At 41.4% G+C, this 24956-nt stretch overlaps 1 protein-coding gene across 2 annotated transcripts in view; it reads right to left on the bottom strand.

The window, feature by feature from the left end:
- Nucleotides 1-3047: 3047 nt before the first annotated feature.
- The window catches only part of vdrb (vitamin D receptor b), a 36449-nt gene continuing 14540 nt past the window's right edge, over nucleotides 3048-24956 (bottom strand). For both annotated transcript variants that reach the window (XM_046860602.1, XM_046860591.1), the window contains 8 exons: nucleotides 21118-21262; nucleotides 19605-19735; nucleotides 14500-14684; nucleotides 14262-14361; nucleotides 13473-13653; nucleotides 12990-13138; nucleotides 11932-12048; nucleotides 3048-10322 (listed from right to left, as the gene is read on the bottom strand). In XM_046860602.1, coding sequence (XP_046716558.1) covers nucleotides 10072-10322; nucleotides 11932-12048; nucleotides 12990-13138; nucleotides 13473-13653; nucleotides 14262-14361; nucleotides 14500-14684; nucleotides 19605-19735; nucleotides 21118-21260 — 1257 coding nt within the window. In that variant the 5' untranslated portion in view covers nucleotides 21261-21262 and the 3' untranslated portion in view covers nucleotides 3048-10071. The remainder of the gene's footprint in view (nucleotides 10323-11931; nucleotides 12049-12989; nucleotides 13139-13472; nucleotides 13654-14261; nucleotides 14362-14499; nucleotides 14685-19604; nucleotides 19736-21117; nucleotides 21263-24956) is intronic.

The following is a 24956-nucleotide window of genomic DNA, read 5'->3' as shown; positions in this document are numbered from 1 at the left end:
GGGAAACATAAACAGAGCAAAAAAAACAGTTTGTTATCACTAGTTTTTGATTAATAGTTATTTCTGCATCAGTATTGACAGGTCATTCTAAAATAAATTAATCACTGTCCACCTTAAATCTGAAAAAAAAAGAGGTTCAGAGTTTGTGTGTACAAATAAAAACCAAAGAATATTTTCATTCTTTCAATTGATAATTAATACTCATCTCTAAATTAATCATCTAATTAATAATAAATGATTGTCAAAAAATAAAAAAATCACTGACCTTTAACTTACAAAAAATGAGGCTCATAATTGGAGGTGAACCATTTAATTGTAAATGGAGAGAAATAAACCATTTTTTATTGTGCAGCTTTGATTAATACTCATTTCTGCAGCACTATCAACAGTAACAAACCTCAAAAAAATCACTGACTTCACCTTTCATTTATAAAGAATGAGATAAACCCTGAAGTGCACAGATAAAAAACAAGGAATTGTTGGAATTGTTGAATAAAACTGATTTCTGCATCAATAACAAAAAACAACAAAGTCTAGTGTTCTAAAGTGATCTGTTCAAACCATGGAAACGTAAACATGGTCAAATAAACAGATTACCTGTAATTAATTAACACTTATCTCATTAACACTAACGACATGAATAATTCTCCAAAATAACACGAACTGCACCTTAAACTGTAAAGAAATGTTTCCTTACTCACCTCCTCCATCACCATCCAGATTAGGATTAGGATTAGGATTAGGATTAGGGTCAACAAGGATCACTATATTGCAACCCTGAACCTTGGACTTATTCGGTATCATTGCACTGCCTCACTTAACATCTCCTGTGCAAACTGTAAACTTAATGTCTTTATCTTCAGTTATTTTATATTCCTGTTAAAGAAAAATAAAGTTTGTTATTTTTTATCTTTGATTAATACTCAATTCTGCATCGACATTAATAATTCTAAAAAAAAAAAACACAACATTGTTAGAAAATCACAGGCGCCACCTTTATTTTTTTATAAAGAACGAGATTAAGAGTCTGAAATTAATGTTGATTATTACAAACTTCTGCATCAATAATGAAAACAATTCTTTAAAGAATTTTATAGAAATCACTGCACCTTTCATATACAACAAAGTATAATAATATAAAGTGAATCATGTAGTTTAAACCAGGAGACACCCAGCAACTATACACTATTAATTACATTATTCACAATATTCACTATTATTTGCATTTCTCGAACTAGTGGAACTCTAACTGGACGGACTTTCACTTACATTTCTTTTATACAACACATGGACACTTTAATGACAATTACATTATACTGAATTACTTTAAACTGTACTTCTGTCATACATATCCATCCATCCATCCATCCATCCCTTCTGTTCATTCATGTTCTACTGCACTACTGTACTTTTTGCTAGTGTATGTGTGTGTGTATATTTATATATTTCTATTCATACTTAGTCAGATTATATTTGAATATACTTTTATCTTATTTATTTTTATATTACTTTACTCTTTTTTTATCTTTATATTGTATTTCTTCATGATTAGTTGGACATTTGTAAAAAGCATTACATTACATGTCGTACTGTGTATGAATGTGTTTGTGACAAAATCCTTGAGAGGAACCAGACCCATAACAGTTCCATCATTATTGCTGTGAACTGTTCAGTGATGGAATTCTTCATGTAACCTGTGGTCCTGAGCACATTGTAGCAGATTTGAATTACAGTCCAACTCCATTCTCATTAATATTTATAGTTGATTAATACTAATTCCTAATCAATATTGTGTGAACCAATAAAATAAAAACTATAATAAATAAACTCACACATGGTTTTTAATCATACACGCTGTTATTTTATTGTTTGATTTGTAAAACATTAGACGAAACATTACATGAAATCAATATCTAATCAAGGAAAAAGAAATAAAAACATTTCATTTTTACAGTTAGATTTATTTAAAACAATAAAACTGAGGTCCTGGTGTGAAGGCATGCGACTGTTTTTCTGGGGACCCAGACTGCGTCCCTATGGAGTCCCAAGAGGGTCAAAAATACAAAGAAATTATCTGAAAACACAAAGAGTGAGTCTGTTTCCCCTTTTAGGAGTGAAACTGTCATAATGACCTGATCTGATCTGAGGCACTAACACGTTAGCAGCTGTGTGTGTGTGTGTGTGTGTGTGTGTGTGTGTGTGTGTGTAGTATAAATGTAAAGACAGGACAGGTCGAGGTGTTGATACTGGAGCGAGTTTCTCAGTGAAAGATCGACGACAGAATCACGGATAAAAGGGGAAACGAGGTTGACTCGTGAGGTGATTGCGTTTGTGTGATTTTTTTTTCTTGTACACGTTTCTGAAAGCAGCAATAAATCCAACGTACAGTCAGAATCGAAAGGGGGTGTGGCCTGAGGAGGGGCCACCCAATCCCAGCAGCTACTGAACACTGTCAGTCACAGGAGTGACCACTCCCACTACAGCTTTATACGTGTGTGTGTGTGTGTGTGTGTGTGTGTGTGTGTGTGTGTGTGTGTGTGTGGGTCAAAGACGAAATAAAATAAAAAAAATTATATAGAAAATACAAAATGCAGAAATGAAATCTGTACTGAAAAAACCCAAATAGTTTTGCTTTTACAAATGATTTATAAATTATTATTCAATTTTTGTGTATTTAATACTTGATGTTGATTGTTATTCCAATAATTAACACTGAAATATTTTGAAAAATAAATACTTTTAATTATTTAAAACACCTTGTATTTTGGTATTCAATTTAAAATGCATTTATTTATTATGTTTTTTATTTTTATATATAAGACTAAAATGTTCATTCTTAGATATTGATGTTTATTATTGGACATAATTATATAATAATTTTAAAATATATAATTAATTATACATTTTTATAAAATACAAGTAAAATGTAAATTATTTATTATCATGTTGAATTCAATAATGTTTGTTGTTTTTTTTAAACCTTTTTATTATCATCTCATCTGTAAATAATACATAATTTAAATATAATTATACAATTAACATCAAAATTATTAATTGAATGATTTATTGCGATTTCGTCTTTTGACCCACAGGTCTGTAGTTCTGTGACTGAAGAGAAAAGAAAAGAAAGAAAAAACAGAGAATTATTAATAATAATAATAATAATAATAATAATAATAGGAGGCGCTGTAATGCTGTGTTAAGGCGAGTCGCGTCACTGCGGGAAACACGCTAAAGTCTGAGGTACTCGAGTCGGCCGTATGCGAGGCACGGCGCCAATAAATACAAACACCGATCATAAAAAATACAAAAAAAACAAAACCATATATCACATGCGTGTGTAGCTGAGTGAGGTAGTTCATCATGGTTTACCCTTTGGACTCGAAATAAAAACAATAAAACAAACATCGTTATCAAAAGTCATCATCATCACCCTCCTCACCATGACGGTTACAGAACCAGTCAGTAGTTTGGCTTCTGCTTCAGTGGTTTTTCTTCATTGTTATTATTTTCATCTTTCCCCATTAACACTGAAGAATCAAACTATGAAGGAACACATCTGGAATTATGTAGTAAACAAAAACGTGTTATAGAACCCAAAATATGTTTTATTTTTTAGATCGTCTAAAGTGGCTCCATGTAGCTTTGATGCTGTCTAGCAAACTCACAGCATTCTCTCATTAGATTCACGAGGTCTTCACCTGGAATGGGTTTCAGGTCACAGGTGTGTCTTATCAAGAGCTCATTTGTGATGCTTCTTACCTTCCTAATGTGCTGTACAGCATCAGTCGTCTTGTGCAGAAGCCCAAAATCACTATTAGTGAAACTGCAACTACTGTACAAATCCATATTATTACAAAAAACACTAAAGGAAAGAAAAAAGATCCATCATTACTGTAAGAAAATGAAGCTCGGTCAATCAACCAAGTGCCGTCTCCAAATCTATGAAACGTATAATAAAACAGGCTCTCATGAGAACCGTTCCAGAAAAAAGGAAGACCGAGAGCTACCTCTGCTGCAGAGGATAAGTTCATTAAAATTACCAGCCTCACAAACCGTTAATTTACATAAATGCTTAAGTGGCAGGTATCCAGTATTTCATCATTCACTGTTCAAAGGAAACTGCGTCAGTCAGACGTCTGGAGTTGAATTGCGGCTAAAAAAATATTATTTCAGAAGAACAACAAGCAGAAGAGACCTGTTTGAACCAAATATAAAATGAATGGACGTAGAGATCAGTGGAAAACTGCCCTTTGGTCCGATGAGTCCAAATTTTAAGCGCAGTTGAGTTGGTTTGGGATGAGTTGGAACGGAGAGTGAAGGAAAAGCAGCCAACAAGAACTCAACACCTCTGGGAACTCCTTAACCATTTCAGGTGACGGCGTCATGAGGCTGATGAGAGAATAGCAGGAGTACGCAAAGCTCTTAACAAAGCTAAAGGTGGAAGAATCGAAGATATAAAACGTATTCTGGGTTCTTTAACACGCTTTTGTTTACTACAGAATTCCAGATGTTTTCCTTCATAGTTTGTATTCTTTAATATTAATGTACAGTGATGAAAATAATAAAAGATAAAGAAAGAACACTGAAGGAGAAGCACAAACTACTGACTGGTTCTGTGTCTAGTAGTTTGGTGTTTATGAGTGAATGCTGGTGTTGCGTTGTTGTGATCGTTTGTGTTTTTCTTTGTTTTTCACTAAAATTCCTCTCAACAAATAAAAACATCCGACTGAAATCTGACTACGTTTTCCAGTTTAAACTCAAAAACATAAAACCTGCGAACAGAAACAAGCAGCACTTATTGAGAGAGAGAGAGAGAGAGAGAGAAAGACAAGTTAAAGGAACAGTCCCGGGTTTAGTTTTGTGGATTAGCCAGAATTCTTCTCCTGTTTGTGTGTGTGTGTGTGTGTGTGTGTGTGTGTGTGTGTGTGTGTGTGTTTCAAATAAAATCATGGTAGCACAATCTAAATAGATCATGTTAGAATAAAAAAATGTTTTAAAGACTGGACTTTTCCTTTAATGTCTGAGTGAAAGAAAGTGATTACTAATTCACATTACAGCATATCGACACACTTACACACTCACACACACACACACTCACACACACACACACACACACACACACACAGGTACGGGCTGTAGTGAGGGCTGCACAATAGAGGGTTGAGGCGATTGTAATTAATAGTAATCGTCAATTTCAGGATTTTTTTTTTTTCACATTTAATTAAAAAAATAATTTTAAACAGATAAACAGCTTTTTTTTACACTTCGTTCTTCTGCACACTGAGGAAGGAAATTTGTGGAAAAATGTAAAAATATAACTCTGGTTGTGTTTCTAGAACTGTATAAACACCCCCTGCGCCCTCTGCTGGCCAACACGCTCATAACACCCTAAAACATTTCAGGATTCCTGCATCGAAACTTAATTTCCTGCAAAATAACAATAAAAACTCCCTGCACCTTCACGATTCCTGGCTGCTGATTGGCCCAATCGATATCCAATCAAAACTGCACAATAGAGCTGTGGTCATGTGACCTGGCTTTCAAACCTGGATCAGTGAATTCAATTCTGTATTCTGATTTCTCGAAACCAATCAGAAAAGCCTTCCTGTGTATAAAAGTGTTCTAATTCGATTGTCTCTGTTGAGCAATGAAAGAACTTGGTGCCTGTGGGTCATGCTCTGATTGGTCCACGTGCTCAACATGTTGCAATTTATGCCGCGTTTAAGAATTTAACATCTAACGTGATTTTCTGTATTCTGTATTTTTTTTTCAAATCTATATCACAAATAATAATAATAATAATAATAATAATAATAATAATATAAAAAAATAGTAATGTGAAAATAAAAAAAGTATCTCAAAGCACATTTGTTTATTATAGCTTTTTTAATGAATTATTTTATTTTTATTTCTATTATGTTCTCTGTTAAACGTATGCGATGGAATTTTAGTGCCATATTAAAAGAAATACTAATTTAACATTAGGAGATTAAGTCGTAGAAATTTTACATTAAAGTGGTAATATTTTGATTGAAATAAAAATAAAAAAATTGTTGAGAAACGATTTTAAAGTGAAAAAAAAATCCTTAAATAGTCTTTAATCAAATCTGTACTTTTTTTTTTTGTTTGTTTTGTTACCAACATTAGAAAACGGATCCAAATTTTAAAACAAAAAGCTCCAATTGGAGGAACAAATAAACGCGGCATCAATGCATCATAAGTCCATAAAGATCAATCGTCACGTCACCACGATCTCGAAGAAACCAGGCAGAACAATAAAGGGATCTGTGTAGTCCTGCGATTAAATACAACTGAAATATGAATAAATGAGAAGAATAAATAAAATAATGATTAAAGTTTATAAATTAAACATTCATGGATCTAAAATTTTGAAGGTGAAGATTTTTAAGTGCCTGGACTAAATTATAATTTGCAAATAACTCTGGACTGGGTTATAAAATATAGGTTTTATCTTTAACACACACACACACACACACACACACACACACACCCACATACACAGATAGGCTAAGCCACGCCCAGAAATATCAACATACATAGTGAATAGATAAGTGCTTAACAGTCTTCCTATACATGCACACACACACACACACACACACACACACACACACACACACACACTCAGCTTTCCGAATTTTCTCATTTTCCTTATGCACTGAGCATCATAATCAATTTTTCTAATAAAAAAGCGATGAAACATTCTGCCATCGACCCTGAGCTTCAGCCTGCCATCACCACGGCGACCTGACCACACCCTTTTTCCTTCACACACACACACACACACACACACACACACACACACACACACACACACACACACACACACACACACACTTTTGCTGAACCACAAGACATCCTCCTGCAGAGGGCGTCGGACTGAATGAGACGTCCGACAGAAGAACGACGACGATGAAGAATAAAACGGAGAATGAAATCTCAGCGTCTCTGAACGCAGCACGGATCCTCGAGCGCCTCGTCCGAGTCCGTCCTCATCAACTACCTCACACACGTCCTCGTGACCGGATTTCACAACAGCAAGCGACTGTACAGGAGCAGGATTATGAGGAACACTGGCATCAAAACGTCACGTAGCTTCATTAACCAATCAGAGAGCAGCAAATCCTCTACAGAGCGTTAAAGGGAAACTCGCGCCCACGTGTCTCCTGAGTGTGTGTGTGTGTGTGTGTAAAGCATGGACTGCTTCCATACTGATGATAAAAATAAGTTCACGTCAGAGTCACTTATAATACAAGTCAAGAGGCAGATGATTTTTTTTCTGTTGTTTTTTTATCTCACGTTTAATCGTGTTTACGCCATAAAACAATGTTTTCCAGTGGCACAAGTGTGTTGCCATGGTTACCTTCAGGTAGCTAACATCTTGTATTTCCATGGTTACCTTTCGCCTAGCTAGCATGACACGACAGGACGTGGTAACTTTTAGCTGGATAAGGTTTGGCAATCTGACTCGGGTCACACGTGAAGATGTCGCCATGGTAACTTTAATCCAGCAGTTTCATGAACTAACATTTTTAACAGGCTTGTCAAAATTCGCTGCCATGGTTACATTGAGCTAGATAAAATACTGTGATATAACATGCTTGTAGCACTTCAGAGGCAGTATCCATGACAATGATTAGCTAGCTAGCTTGGCATGATTTGACAGAAGTCTTTGCCATGGGTACTTTTAGCTAGCTAGCGTTTTAACGTATCGTGATTTGACTGGTTTGTAGATGAATGGACGTCGTTGCCATGGTTACATTTAGCTTAAAAAACTGCTATATGACAACTTTGTAGAAGCCGCTAAGCTGTAACTAGCATCACAAGTCGCTGCTCTGGATTGCTAGCTGTTGCTAGCTCATTTACGAAAATAATTACATACAGTTTTTCGGGGTGCTTTTTTTTTTGCCAACATCTGCTCTTAGACTTCCATCATTTATATCAATGAGATAAATACCTTTAATTACTAATTACCTTAATTACCTACGTCTCACACACACACACAACCGAGAGCTCCAGCGGTGGAGATTCAGTTTTAAGCGGAGCAACGTCACAGCGACGTTCTCCACGTGAGATTCTACAGCGATGACAAGCGACGTACGATGGTGATCGGAAAAACAAAGCGTCGCTGTTCCCAAGCTTGAAAACATCTCTGTTCTCTACAACAGCGTCCTAAAGAAACTACAGTTCGACCTCAAACCCCTGCGAGATCTCACACGCTGATCGTAATCCGAGCGTAAAGAGGAACTCGGCTCTATGTACACGTTCCAGCTCAGAGAGTAAGATTATATACGTGTAGGCTCTAAGGATATAACGTTAAAGGATATATAGTCGTAGTATTTACACGTTTTTCTTTTAAAGCTCAACGTCAAAACTGTCGGCGACGGATCGCTGAGCCACTCATACACACCTCACAGCATCACTCGCTTTCTACACCGAGCGAGAAGGAGCAAAGAAATGGAGAAAGGCCCTTTGGGATGGAGATTGTTTAAGCGTCTGGGTTGTAGATTGCATTTTTCCACCGTGATGTTCTGCTTTTCAATCTCAACATCGTGAGAAATCCATCATTAAATACAAACTCATCAAGCATGGTTCGAACTTGACTCCGAGTCCAACTCCACGAGTCATTTAGTCACATTTAGCGCTCATGTTATTAAAAATAGATTCCTCAAACTCCTTGTTTTTTCTATTGCATTTAGATTTTATGGCTTTTTACTGCTTTTAAAACATTTTGGATTTGTTTATTTGATCTGAAAGTAGATCATTTACTATATTTGAATAAATGACTCGTGTATTGTTCGGTACAGGAGAAGGACAAAAATAAAGATTAAAGTCTGTAGCTTATGAAAGCCTTCTTATAAATGCTCTATAACACCCCCATGTTATACACCCTGTAGTGAACACACACAGTGTACAGGAAGCCATTCTGGATTTGAATTCAGCAATAGAAAAGCCCTGAAATGCGAGAGTAACGTAGTGTACTCAGAGACTGTACTACGTGAGTTAACATGAATACGATGAGGTGAGAAATGGAGGAAACCGGAAGACGTAGATTCCACAAAAGTGAATATTTTTTTGAGACTTCCTGATTCTATTGCATTTCATTCAGTGAGTCAAAGTGTGATCAGAAATCGGTTCTGCAGGCATCATAAACATCTTAAAAAAAACGATTATTAATAATTATTAATATCCATCATAAAAAAATAACAAAAAGTTGATAAGATGTGAACATGAATGAATGAATTAAAATTTGCCCAAATGATTTAGAGTCTATTTAATAAATTTGCCCAAATGACTCAGAGTCAAATTAATAAATTTGCACAAATGACTCCGAGTCAATCTTATAGATTTGCCCATATGACTCAGAGTCATTTAGGTAAATTTAATGACTCCTGTTTGTTTGATAAGGAAACTCTCCACAGGAAAGTGTCCTTTATGACAATAGAATTTGCATAATTAACATTATAACGGTGTTTATGTGAGTTATGACATGTTTGTGGCTACATAGTGAGCACACATGAATCCACGAGTGATTTGTGGTGGAATAAACGAGTCACGCATAAAATTAATAATTTTTGTATATAAATAATGATTTTTGCCTGAACCTGATTTTGTGCAAGATCTAATCAGAGCTCTTAAAGGGGGTGGGGCTTGAGGGTGAATTGTTGCATTGTGATTGGTTGAGCAGCTGGACTGTGTGGGTCATGTGCATTTTAATGGTAGATGAAAAGAGACAGTAGTAGTGGACAAGCAGAGCTACAACACTCACTCTCTCTCACACTCACACTCACACACACACACACACACACACACACAGCTACACATAATGTAGTGTAATACTGCACGTTAATGTTTATGGAATAGATGGTTTGCGTTGCCATGGCGCTCACAAACACACTAGAGCCCATGATAAAAAAAAGAACACACACACACACACACACACACACACACACACACACACACACACACACGTATCATTCCCCCACTCTGCGTGTGTGTGTTTCATGGGGATTGTCCATACGTCCACACCCGACACACTCCTCCTGACCTCTAGGTGACCTGTCCTCCGAACACCTCGAGGACGAGCGGCGTGAGCTGCATGCTGTGCTCGGGTTGGAAGGACAGTGTGCGGTACTGCTTTGAGTGCTCCTCACTCAGGCTGCGCAGCTCCGCCAGCTTCTGGATCATCTTAGCGTAAAGCAGACGGCCGCGGTGGTGCACTCGGATGTACGCCTGGAGGACCTCTGAGATACGCTCCTGTAGAACCTCAACACGCTCGTGATCCTGCACGCCGGGACGGTCTGCAACACACACACACACACACACACACACACACACACACACACACACACACACACACACACACACACACCTGGTTATCATCTCTGACACTTGATTCAGTAATCCGCAGTGTTAAAAAAAGACATCAATCCGTATCATATCTTTTTGTTCAAGTGTTTGATCCTAAAGTTTTTTTACAGTCAAATGAATCGAGGTGAATAACGACGTGTAATAAACGCCTAATAAACGTGTAATAAACGCCATCTCAACGTTTCTTTGGCTTAAAAATGTGTCCTGTATTTATAGTAACGCTTCAAATCACATAATCAACATTTGTGTGCTTTAATAGCACTTTCCTTTTATCTATTCAGCCATCCATCCAACCTCCATCTAACTACATGTCCATCCATCCAACCTCCATTTATCTACATGTCCATCCAGCCATCCATCTACATGTCCATCCATCCATCCATCCATATATCCATCCATATATCCATCCAACCTCCATCTATCTACATGTTCATCCCTCCATCCATCCATCCATCCATCCATCCATCCATCTATCCATCCAGCTACATATCCATCCATCCATCCATCCTCCATCTATCTACATTTCCAGCCATCCCTCCATCCATCCAACCTCCTTCTATTTACATATCCATTCATCTAACCTCTATCTATCTACATTTTCATCCATCCCTCTATCCATCCAACCTCCATTTATCTACATGTCCATCCATTCATCCATCTACATGTCCATCCATCCATCCATCCATCCAACCTCTATCTATCTACATATTCATCCATTCATCCATCCATCTACATATCCATCCATCCATCCATCCTCCATCTATCTACATTTCCAGCCATCCCTCCATCCATCCAACCTCCATCTATTTACATATCCATTCATCCAACCTCCATCTATCTACATTTCCATCCATCCAACCTCCATCTATCTACATATCCATTCATCCAACCTCCATCTATCTACATGTCCATCCATCTATCCATCCATCCATCCATCTATCCATCCATCCATCCATCCATCCATCTACATGTCCAACCTCCATCTATCTACATGTCCATCCATCCATCCATCCATCCATCCATCCATCTACATGTCCAACCTCCATCTGTCTGTCTGTCCCTCCCTCCCTTTTTTTCTTGTACTGTTTTTTCCAGCAGGAAAACAAATAAATCAGTAATATGTATATATTATAATAAGTATAATTATTTGCATAACCTGTAACTATAAACTATAATATGTTTTTTGATGATGAAAAAAGAGGTTGCCGTGACAACCGAGCTGTAAACGCAGTGTTTGTTTGATGTCGGTGACGTTGTGATAAAACGGCTGTTGTGCTGCAGGTTCACACCAAAAAAAATAAAAAATCTAATTTAATGATTAGATTTAAATGATAACAGAAAACAAAATGGCCGTCTGCTGCAGCGCTGCACTGCTTTATGTCTGATCATCTCTTTTCTGGTCACACACACACACACACACACACACCGCTCCCTCAGGGGGTAAATAAAGTGAATAAAGTGTATTGGGTGGAATATAATCGGATTTGGATTTGATTAGACGGCTGCAGGGCTGAGTGATGGGCAGCAGCTCGGACGCACCGGGGGACAGCAGGCAGATGGCCATCAGCAACACATGCTCCTCCTCGTGCAGATTCAGCTTCTTCAACCCCACCTGGAACTTCACCAGCGGCTCCAGCAGCTCCAGAGTGTGGCCAGCTACACACACACACACACACACACACACACACACGAATACACACGCACACAAACGCACAGGTTTAACACAAGCATTAACAAAACTGCGACTGAGAAATCCCTTAGATGGTTAATATATTATAAAATAAATCCAAATTATATACTGTATATATATATATAATAAATTTAATTAATACATTTTAGAATTGTATTGTCTCTGGTGTCTATAACTACAAAAACCAAATATAAAGAACAAAACTAATTTGAAATAATTTAAAAGGTTCTGGTTCCTGTAAAAATCCACAACAGTGTAAAAAAACCCACAAAAACAAATATTAATAAAAGAAAAATAATTTTAATTAAATAAAATAAAATAACTTCCTGACAATATATAGACTTTTCCGTCTGCTAATATCAGAAAAATTTAATTAGGCAAACAGTAAATAAATCAATCTAAAACAAATTGTCAAAGACATCACATTTAGGACAAAAAATTATATTTAAAAAAAGAATTAACGACAAAATTGACAATGTTTAAAAATAAGCATGAATCAACTTTGACTTTCTGCCTCAGAAATGCAAATATTTAAAAGAATTCATAAATAAAACATTATTAATAGGTAATTTATAATAAATAATAATAAAAACAAATAATAAATTAAAACTATTCATTATTAATAAATCTAATAAAAATCTTGCAATTATTTGTAAAATGTAAAAAATATATTAAGGAACTGTTTTAATGCACATTAATAAACAAAACCATGAAATGAAATTTTTTTTTATTATTTTTGTGACATCACAAAACTGAGCTGAAATGTGGCCCCACCCATTACAGAGCAAAGAGAATGTTTCTGATTAAGATGGAAATATGGAACCCCAATGCTGGTACCACTGTGTGTGTGTGTGTGTGTGTGTGTGCACGTGTGTGCACGTGTGTGTGTGTGTGCGTGTGCGTATACCTTTAGTTACATCATTAACGCAGTACTTGAACTCCCCCCCACAACACCAGCTCATATCCTCTAGACTGAAGGACTGATTGGACCTCAGCATGATCACCTCAATAGCACTAGACTTCAGCAAAGCGATCTGATCCTCCGCCGTCAACTCTCTGTCTCACACACACACACACACACATGCACACACACACGCACACACACACACACCAAGATGAATATCAACATTACTGTAGCATCAGGTCCAATATGTTCATTCTAATATAAACGTTTCCATAGTAACTGCTCGTTCACATGGTTTTCCGTAAATATAGACGTTTGTGTTTAAACATTTGCATCGAAACCGTATGATTTTCCTGATGTGGAAAACGAGGATGGAAAAACGGAACTGAAACAAATATAAACATGGAAATTCACTAAATTCTGGAATCTGGTGGAGATTATTGGTATTTTTCAGAACTCATTTTGACAGGAGTCGGTGTTCTTTACCTGAATCCGGGGATCATCTTGGCGAATCCGATGACCTTCTGGATGCTGTAGCTGACCAGATCAGCCAGGTGAGGGAGCATGGACAAACGCGAACCCTCGTCCTCCTTAGAGTCAGGACTAGAACCCTGTTCCTGATACATCATCAACATACTGCTCAGATTCAACTTCCCATCACCCGACTCTGCAGAGAGACAGGAAAGAGACGGGACAGAGAAAGATGAGACAGAGGGAGACAGGACAGAGGGGGGGGCAAAGAGAGACATGGCAGAGGAAGAGACAAAACAGAAAGATAGGACAGATATAGACAGCACACACAGAGTAACATGACAGGAAGTGTCATCACCCAGACAGAACACAGAACAGAGAGAGAGAGAGAGAGAGAGAGAGAGAGAGAGAGAGAGAGATGTACAGAGAGATAAATCACAAAACAGGACAGGACAGAGAATAAGAGGACAGAGAGACAGAGAATAGACCAACAGAAAGATAAAAATAGTGAGTAAAGAGGGAAAGAACAGAGACCGCACAAAGAGAAGAAAAGAGAGACCGACAAGACAGAGGGATGGACAGATAGGGGCATAGAGACAGCAAAGAAAAAAAAAACAGGAAGAGAATAATCAAAAACATCTCATGATAAGTTTTTTCTCACACATGAATATGAGGAAACACCTGATGTGTGTCCTGTTTACTGTAAAGATCACATTAGAAGTACTTTACCTAATCAAGTGAAAGAGACAAACAGTAGATAGATAGATGTGTGTGTGTGTGTGTGTGTGTGTGTGTGTGTGTTACCAGGTGAGTGGCGAAAAGAATCGGAAGAAGCATCAGACAGCGAGTGTAGTGAAGCGGCTCGACTGGCACTGCGTGTAACAGGACCCTGTCTCACTGGAGGCTGCAACACACACACACACACACACACACACACACACACACACACACACACACACACACACACTTAGACAAAGGACTAACTGAAGCAGATGAAGCAGTAATAGATTTCAGGCAGGGCTGGTGGATGTGGAGGATTTACTCGAAAGCGGGTGAAATCGGAGTACGAGTCGTCGTAGGTTTTATGATGAGCCTCCACCAGCGAGGAGATGATCGCACTCTGCTCATCAGAGAGGTGGGGCTTCTGCGCCACCTTCTGCGCCTCCTCGTCCTTCCTTTTCTGGATCAGATCTTTCTTCCTCTTCACCTCCTCATCAGTCAGGATAACTGTCACACAAAAAGCTGGACTATAACAAGAAAAAAAGAGTACAGGAAACAAAGCTCCAAAAACACTACAGTGAAACTGATCAGTGACCACACCCATCTACACCCTGACCACACCCAAACAACCCCTTTACCACACCAAAACAACCCCTAACCATGCTTAAACACACCCTGACTATATCCAAACATCTTTACCACACTCAAAAAACCCTGACCACGTCCAACCATACCCTGACCATGCCCAAACAACCCCTTCAACACACCAAGCCACACCCTTACCCCACCCAAACAACCCCATACCATGCCCAGCCACACCCAGACCACATCCAAACAACCCAATGCCACAGGCAGACAACAACTTACCATGTCCAACCCACCCAAACAACCCCTTTAACACACAGCCACACTCTTACCCCACCCAAACAACCCCTTACCCCACCCAAACAACCCCATACCACATTCCAGACACACCCTGACTCCACTAAACCACTCCTAAACACCCTGACCACACCAACCTACTCCTAAACACCCTGACCACATACAACCACTCCTACACACCCTGACCAAACCACTCCTATACACCATGACCAAACCACTCCTACACACCATAACCAAACCACTCCTACACACCCTGACCACATACAACCACTCCTACACACCCTGACCAAACCCTCCCACACACCCTGACCACAAAAACAACTCATACACACCCTGACCACACCAAACCACTCCTAAACACCCTCACAACCCCAAACCACTCCTAAACACCCTGACTACACCAAACCACTCCCACACCCTGACCAAACCCTCCTACACACTCTGACCAAACCCTCCTACACACCCTGACCACACCACACCACTCCTACACACCCTGACCAAACCACTACTACACACACTGACCACAAAAACAACTCATACACACCCTGACCACACCAAACCACTCCTAAACACCCGACGACACAAAACCACTCCTACACACCCTGTTCGCACCGCACCACTCCTACACACCCTGACCAAACCACTCCTACACAACCTGAAAAACCACTCCTACACACCCTGACCACATACAACCACTCCTACACAACCTGATAAAACCACTCCTATACACCCTGACCAAACCCCACCTACACACCCTGAAAACACCAAACTACTCCCACACACCTGACCAAACAACTCCCACACACCTGACCAAACCACTCCTAAACACCCTGACCAAACCCTCCTACACACCCTGACTACACCAAACCACTCCTAAACACCCTGACCAAACCCTCCTAAACACCCTGACCAAACCCTCTTACACACCCTGACCACACCAAACCACTCCTAAACACCCTGACCACACAAAACCACTCCCACACACCCTGACCACACCAAACCACTCCCACACACCCTGACCACACCACTCCTAAACACCCTGACCACACCAAACCACTCCTAAACACCCTCACAACCCCAAACCACTCCTAAACACCCTGACTACACCAAATCCCTCCTACACACCCTGACCAAACCACTCCTAAACACCCTGACCAAACCCTCCTACACACCCTGACCACACCACACCACTCCTACACACCCTGACCAAACCCTCCCACACACCCTGAACACAAAAACAACTCATACACACCTGACCACACCAAACCACTCCTAAACACCCTCACAACCCCAAACCACTCCTAAACACCCTGACCAAACCCTCCTAAACACCCTGACCAAACCCTCCTACACACCTGACCACACCAAACCACTCCTAAACACCCTGACCACACAAAACCACTCCCACACAACCTGACCACACCAAACCACTCCCACACACCCTGACCACACCACTCCTAAACACCCTGACCACACCAAACCACTCCTAAACACCCTCACAACCCCAAACCACTCCTAAACACCCTGACTCCACCAAATCCTCTTACACACCCTGACCAAACCATTTCTAAACACCCTGACCAAACCCTCCTACACACCCTGTCCACACCGCACCACTCCTACACACCCTGACCAAACCCTCCCACACACCCTGAATACAAAAACAACTCATACACACCCTGACCACACCAAACCACTCCTAAACACCCTCACAACCCCAAACCACTCCTAAACACCCTGACTACACCAAATCCCTCCTACACACCCTGACAAAACCACCCCTAAACACCCTGACCAAACCCTCCTACACACCCTGACCACACCACACCACTCCTACACACCCTGACCAAACCACTCCCACACACCCTGACCACAAAAACAACTCATACACACCCTGACCACACCAAACCACTCCTAAACACCATGACGACATAAAACCACTCCTACACACCCTGTCCACACCGCACCACTCCTACACACCCTGACCAAACCACTCCTACACAACCTGACAAAACCACTCCTACACACCCTGACCACATACAACCACTCCTACACAACCTGACAAAACCACTCCTATACACCCTGACCAAACCCCACCTACACACCCTGAAAACACCAAACCACTCCCACACACCCTGACCAAACCACTCCTAAACACCCTGACCAAACCCTCCTACACAACCTGACCACACCAAACCACTCCTAAACACCCTGACCACACAAATCCACTCCCACACACCCTGACCACACCAAACCACTCCCACCCACCCTGACCACACCACTCCTAAACACCCTGACCACACCAAACCACTCCTAAACACCCTGACAACACCAAACAACTCCTAAACACCCTGACCAAACCCTCCTACACACCTGACCACACCAAACCACTCCCACACACCCTGAAAACACCAAACCACTCCTAAACACCCTGACCACACCAAACCACTCCTAAACACCCTGACCACATACAACCACTCCTACACACCCTGAGGAAACCACTCCTACACACTCTGAAAACACCAAACCACTCCCACACACCCTGGCCACACCAAACCACCCCACACACCCTGACCAAACCACTCCCAAACACCCTGACAACACCAAACCACTCCTACACACCCTGACCAAACCCTCCTACACACCCTGACCACACCAAACCCTCTTTCACACCCTGACCACAAAAACACTCCTACACACCCTGACCACACCAAACCACTCATAAACACCCTGACCACACCAAACCCTTCTACACACCCTGACCAATCCACTCCCACACACCCTGACCACACCAAACCCTTTCCACAGACCCTTCTACATATCCTGACCACACCAAACCACTCTGACACACCCTGACCACACCAAACCACTCCTACACACCCTGATCACACCAAACCCTTCTACAGACCCTTCTACACATCCTGACCACACCAAATCACTCCTATACACCCTGATCACACCAAACCACTCCTACACACCCTGACCACACCATACCACTCCTACACACCCTAACCACACCAAACCCTTCTACACACCCTGACCACATACAAACCCCTTCCACAGACCCTTCTACACACCCTGACCACACCAAACCACTCTGACACACCCTGACCATGCCAAACCACTCCCACACACCCTGATCACACCAACCACTCCCACACCCTGATTACACCAAACCACTCCTACACACCCTGACCACACCAAACCACTCCCACACACCCTGATCACACCAACCACTCCCACACACCCTGATCACTCCAAACCACTCCTACACACCCTGACCACACCATACCACTCCTACACAACATAACCAAACCACTCCTACACACCCTGACCACATACAACCACTCCTACACACCCTGACCAAACCCCTCCCACACACCCTGACCACAAAAACAACTCATACAAACCCTGACCACACCAAACCACTCCTAAACACCCTCACAACCCCAAACCACTACTAAACACCCTGACTACACCAAATCCCTCCTACACACCCTGACCAAGCCCTCCTACACACCCTGACCACACCACACCACTCCTACACACCCTGCCCAAACCCCTCCCACACACCCTGACCACAAAAACATTTCATACACACCTGACCACACCAAACCACTCCTAAACACCCTGACGACACAAAACCACTCCTACACACCCTGTCCACACTGCACCACTCCTACACACCCTGACCAAACCACTTCTACACAACCTGACAAAACCACTCCTACACATTCTGACCACATACAACCACTCCTACACAACCTGACAAAACCACTCCTACACACCCTGACCAAACCCTCCTACACACCCTGACCACACCAAACCACTCCTAAACACCCTGACCACACCAAACCACTCCCACACCCTGACCACACCAAACCACTCATAAACACCCTGACCACACCAAACCCCTTCTACACACCCTGACCAATCCACTCCCACACACCCTGACCACACCAAACCCCTTCCACAGACCCTTCTACACATCCTGACCACACCAAACCACTCTGACACACCCTGACCACACCAAACCACTCCTACACACCCTGATCACACCAAACCACTCCACAGACCCTTCTACACATCCTGACCACACCAAATCACTCCTATACACCCTATACCGCTTAATGGTTTCCACACCTATGAAACCCTGGTCATGCTCAACCTTTCCCACAAACTGGAGCCACACCCACCCTCTTCACATTTATGGTATTTGGTAGATGATATTATTCACAACGACTTACAATTGAGCAGTTTGAACAGCAACTGAACAGAACAGGACAGAATGGTAAAGGTCCAAAAATTTGCGTTTGCAACTGATTTCTTGCGACGTGAGAAAACAAGAGGTGTTGGGCAGAGAAATGGAAATGGAGACCGTGGTTTTTAGTAACGTTAGCTCTGTGCTTATTTCTTAAATACCCCCCCTCGGTGCGAGAGTAAAAACGTCCCTCAGCTTTTGTGCGTTAGCGTCCAGTGGGATTCAGAGTGTATTGTGAGCTACAGTGAAGGAAGGTGTGAAATGCTGGCGCTGGGATTACTCACACTCCTTCATCATGCCAATATCCAGACAGCGCTTGAGTCTGCAGGACTGGCAGTGACGCCGGTTGTCTTTAGTGATGCTGCAGCTCCCGCTGAATGGGCACGTGAAGCTGGCCTTGCGCTTCATGCTGCGTCTAACACACAAATACACACATCAGTGGTTTGTTAAATCTTATGCCGGAAATGCGTTTTACATCCAAATGATTTACAGAATTTGTGCAGATCCTTATATGCTGCAGGATTCTACGGGTATTTTACACCATCTTTACAGTATATACAGAATTTATCACTTATTTATTTATATGTTCAATCTAAAGGCACCATGTTTAGGTGCAAATGTTGCAAATTCCAGGCTGGAACACCAAACCTGGGAGTTTCTGGGAATAAATAAACGTCAGCTGATAATACAGTGAAAGTTGCTGAGTGTAAACACATGACCAGTGCTGTGGGTGGTATATTAGCTTTAGTGTTTAGAACGTGATTAACATTGTGGCACTGTGGGCGTGTCTTTCGTATTTTGAAAAGTAAAGAGCTTTGTGTAGAATCTCTGAAATTACGATGTCATTTCGAAGCGACGTGACACATTATAAATTAGATTAGAATTATTGTACAATGTGCACACCAACAGAATACAGTTAGCATCTAACCAGAAGAGCATTGGCATCCATGTAAAATATTTACAAATGTATAGGTTGGTAAGGATACGATAGATATGAATAAATAATGATACATGATTGAATATTATGAGTATAAATAAACAGGAAAAGGGGGTTCATATACTATTAATACAATGGTCAGAAATAAATCATGACTGAACATGCAGTAAACATGTAGCTACGATCGTTATCTGTGGGCGTGGCCTAGCCAAAGTTAGCCGAAATGTACAGGCTACATCCATCTATACACCACTTTTGTTCAAAACGTATTAAAGTGATTAGCTTCGAGCTAACTTGTGCTCTCAGACACGCCAACCATCCCTGCTTTTCTTCCAAACTTAATTATTATAATACAATAATAAACTGATCTGATTACTTTTTTTTTTTTTTTTTTTTACAGTAAAAACAGAAATGAGAACCAATTACAGGTAAAGGTTTTTGTAAGGAACTGAGGAAACATCAAATCAAACCACAAGCACTAATGAACCAAAAGTCCCCCCAACCGTCGCCTGGTCTCTTCTTAAGGTAAACGCAGAGAAAATGCTAATATGTGCAACCAACCAATTAGTGACATTCAGACATCAACATGCAGCAAGCCCCTCCCCTTTACAAAGTACTGACTGTGTAACAGGAACTAAACATTTTCTAAGATCATTTAAGAAATCAATCACTGAAAACTCAACTAAAGATTTTCTGAATAGGAGGTTTCTTCTAAACAGGTTCCTTAAAGTTCCTGTGGTGGAAATGCAGAACATGGAAATGCAGAAGGCTGTTTACTGGTTAAATTATCTCAAATAAAAATAAACTTTTTTGCAAGCGCAAACCTGTATGTGTGTGTGTGTGTGTGGTTTGCTGTGTACCTGAAGAAGCCCTTGCAGCCTTCACAGGTCATGGCATTAAAGTGGAAGCCGGTAGCTTTGTCTCCACACACGCCGCAGATCCGTGGAACGTTGCGGTCGTATTCATCAGGCACCTGCGTGGACGTGCTAACTGTGGACTCCATCACTACAGAGACGAGCAGATGGAGAGAGGGAGAAAAAGAGGGAGAGAAAGAAAGAGGGAGCAGTGGGTTTACTGATTTACAGAAGCAGACTGTGGGGGCGGAGCCGACAGAGAAATCGACTGTATATAACGGACGGAGCAGCTGGAAATCTCCACGTCCTTCAGCACGAACCAAAAATCAAAACACAACCACAAATCATACGTGACGTGGCTTTTGCACTGCGCTGAATAATTAAACTACTTTAATACGAACCGCAAATCGCTGCAGCTGAGAGACGCAGACACGCACCACAGCAGCACCCGTATGTACACCAGGACTACACCAGGACAACAGCAGGTTGGGGTGAGAAACTTATTTACACACCCCCTGACTACATTGACCCACACCTATACACCCACCCACATACACCCTGACTATACCCAAACAACCACCCATATACACCCTTACAACACTCACCCACCCCTATACACACACACCACATACACCCTGACTGTACCCAAACAACCACCCATATACACCCTTACAACACTCACCCACCCCTATACACACACACACCCACATACACCCTGACTATACCCAAACAACCACCCACATGCACCCTTAAAACACCCACCCACGTGCACCCTGACTGTACCCAAACAACCACCCACATACACCCTGACTGTACCCAAACAACCACCAATATACACCCTGACTATACCCAAACAACCACCCATATACACCCTTACAACACTCACCCACCCCTATACACACACCCACATACACCCTGACTGTACCCAAACAACCACCCATACGCACCCTTACAACACTCACCCACCCCTATACACACACCCACATACACCCTGACTGTACCCAAACAACCACCCATATGCACCCTTAAAACACCCACCCACGACACCCTGACTGTACCCAAACAACCACCCACATACACCCTGACTGTACCCAAACAACCACCAATATACACCCTGACTATACCCAAACAACCACCCATATACACCCTTACAACACTCACCCACCCCTATACACACACCCACATACACCCTGACTATACCCAAACAACCACCCATATGCACCCTTAAAACACCCACCCACGTACACCCTGACTGTACCCAAACAACCACCCACATACACCCTGACTGTACCCAAACAACCACCAATATACACCCTGACTATACCCAAACAACCACCCATATACACCCTTACAACACTCACCCACCCCTATACACACACACCCACATACACCCTGACTGTACCCAAACAACCACCCATATACACCCTTACAACACTCACCCACCCCTATACACACACACCACATACACCCTGACTATACCCAAACAACCACCCACATGCACCCTTAAAACACCCACCCACGTACACCCTGACTGTACCCAAACAACCACCCACATACACCCTGACTGTACCCAAACAACCACCAATATACACCCTGACTATACCCAAACAACCACCCATATACACCCTTACAACACTCACCCACCCCTATACACACACCCACATACACCCTGACTGTACCCAAACAACCACCCATACGCACCCTTACAACACTCACCCACCCCTATACACACACCACATACACCCTGACTGTACCCAAACAACCACCCATATGCAACCTTAAAACACCTACCCACGTACACCCTGACTGTACCCAAACAACCACCCACATACACCCTGACTGTACCCAAACAACCACCAATATACACCCTGACTATACCCAAACAACCACCCATATACACCCTTACAACACTCACCCACCCCTATACACACACCCACATACACCCTGACTATACCCAAACAACCACCCATATGCACCCTTAAACACCCACCCACGTACACCCTGACTGTACCCAAACAACCACCCACATACACCCTGACTGTACCCAAACAACCACCAATATACACCCTGACTATACCCAAACAACCACCCATATACACCCTTACAACACTCACCCACCCCTATACACACACACCACATACACCCTGACTGTACCCAAACAACCACCCATATACACCCTTACAACACTCACCCACCCCTATACACACACACCACATACACCCTGACTAGACCCAAACAACCACCCATATGCACGTACACCCTGACTGTACCCAAACAACCACCCACATACACCCTGACTGTACCCAAACAACCACCAATATACACCCTTACAACAATTACCCAACCCTATACACACACCCACATACACCCTGATTATAACCAAACAACCACCCATATACACCCTGACTACACCCACCCCTATACACCCACATACACACTGACTACACCCAAACAACCACCCATATACACCCCTCACTACACATGAAAATAGGAATACGAAAATTCTATGTATGAAGTTTACGTTTCCAAACTCCAGCTATGAGTTGAAAAAGGAATGCGTGACCGCGCCTTTAATAATCTCAAGCACACGATGTCACAAAACAGCTCTGTATTTGCCCCGAGGCCAGACACAGAACACGAGCACCTTGGGCTGAATAAACATTACTTATATAGGAATTCCTGGATTAACGCTAACGGTGTTCCTGTAGAAAAACTGCTACAGGTATTCACAAACACACACACACACAGACACACAGACACACACACACACACACACACACACACACACACGTATCAATCAGTAAGCCAGCAAGCGAGGAAAACTCATTTTCTTTGATTATCCGAGCTCCTGAGTGATTGACTCGCACTTTCAACAGCCGGTGGAGAAAACTCTTAAATAATACAGCAAGTTATTACAGCCAGAGCGAGAACCTCAACACAACGCCGAGTCCCACGCTCACGATCCATCCATTTATACCACAAATACACTGAAACAAGGACTTTTACAGCATTTCTCAGATGCCCTTATCCAGGGGGACTTACATTTATACAACTGAGCAGTTGAGGGTTAAGGGCCTTACTCAGGGGCCAAGAAGTGACACCTTAGTGTAGCTGGGTTTAAACTCACAACCTTGTGATCAGGAGTCCAACACCTAAACCACTAAATAAAGCGCATTTAGGATGCAAGGTGCTGTTTGTTCAGAGGTTTATTTTAGTAACCAGTCCAGAGAAAAAAGATTTTTACATGTGACAAAATGTCACGTTTATATATATATATATATATATATATATATATATATATATATATATATATATATAAAAATAAAAAAAACTTCTGTCCTGTTATAACGGAAGATTTTTGGTTTAAATTTGTTGAAGCAGGTTAAAAAAAAAAAAAAAAAAAAAAACACAGTAAATTTTTTTCCTATAATATAGTTAAATTGTCCTTCCTGTTTCTAATTTATTGATTTATTTCTTTATTGTGGTTTTAATGGATTTTTTTTGCGTAAATTTCAAACAATTCTCGACTTGAATGTCATCATGTTGCACACGTTTGTAGAACACGAACCTGCGCCTCACCTATTGCTTAGTTAGTGTAGAAGGTAAAAAAAAAAAAGGGAGATTGACCAATCCCCATTCAGCAATCAGCAAGCTCCTCCCCTCAATACATTACTAATCCTTGAACAGGAAATAAACCATTTCCTGGTTCTGAAATCTATATTGGATTCTGTGGTGGATGCTCAGATAAAGCTCATGAAGTTTCTATTTTCTTGGTTCCTAAACAGGTTCCTTATAAGATTTCTGAGGTGGAAACACAGAACGCAACATCTACCAAGGGTTAATTT

Source organism: Silurus meridionalis, chromosome 1 (assembly GCF_014805685.1).
Source record: "Silurus meridionalis isolate SWU-2019-XX chromosome 1, ASM1480568v1, whole genome shotgun sequence".
NCBI lineage: Eukaryota > Metazoa > Chordata > Actinopteri > Siluriformes > Siluridae > Silurus > Silurus meridionalis.
This window is presented reverse-complemented; position numbering and strand designations above follow the sequence as displayed.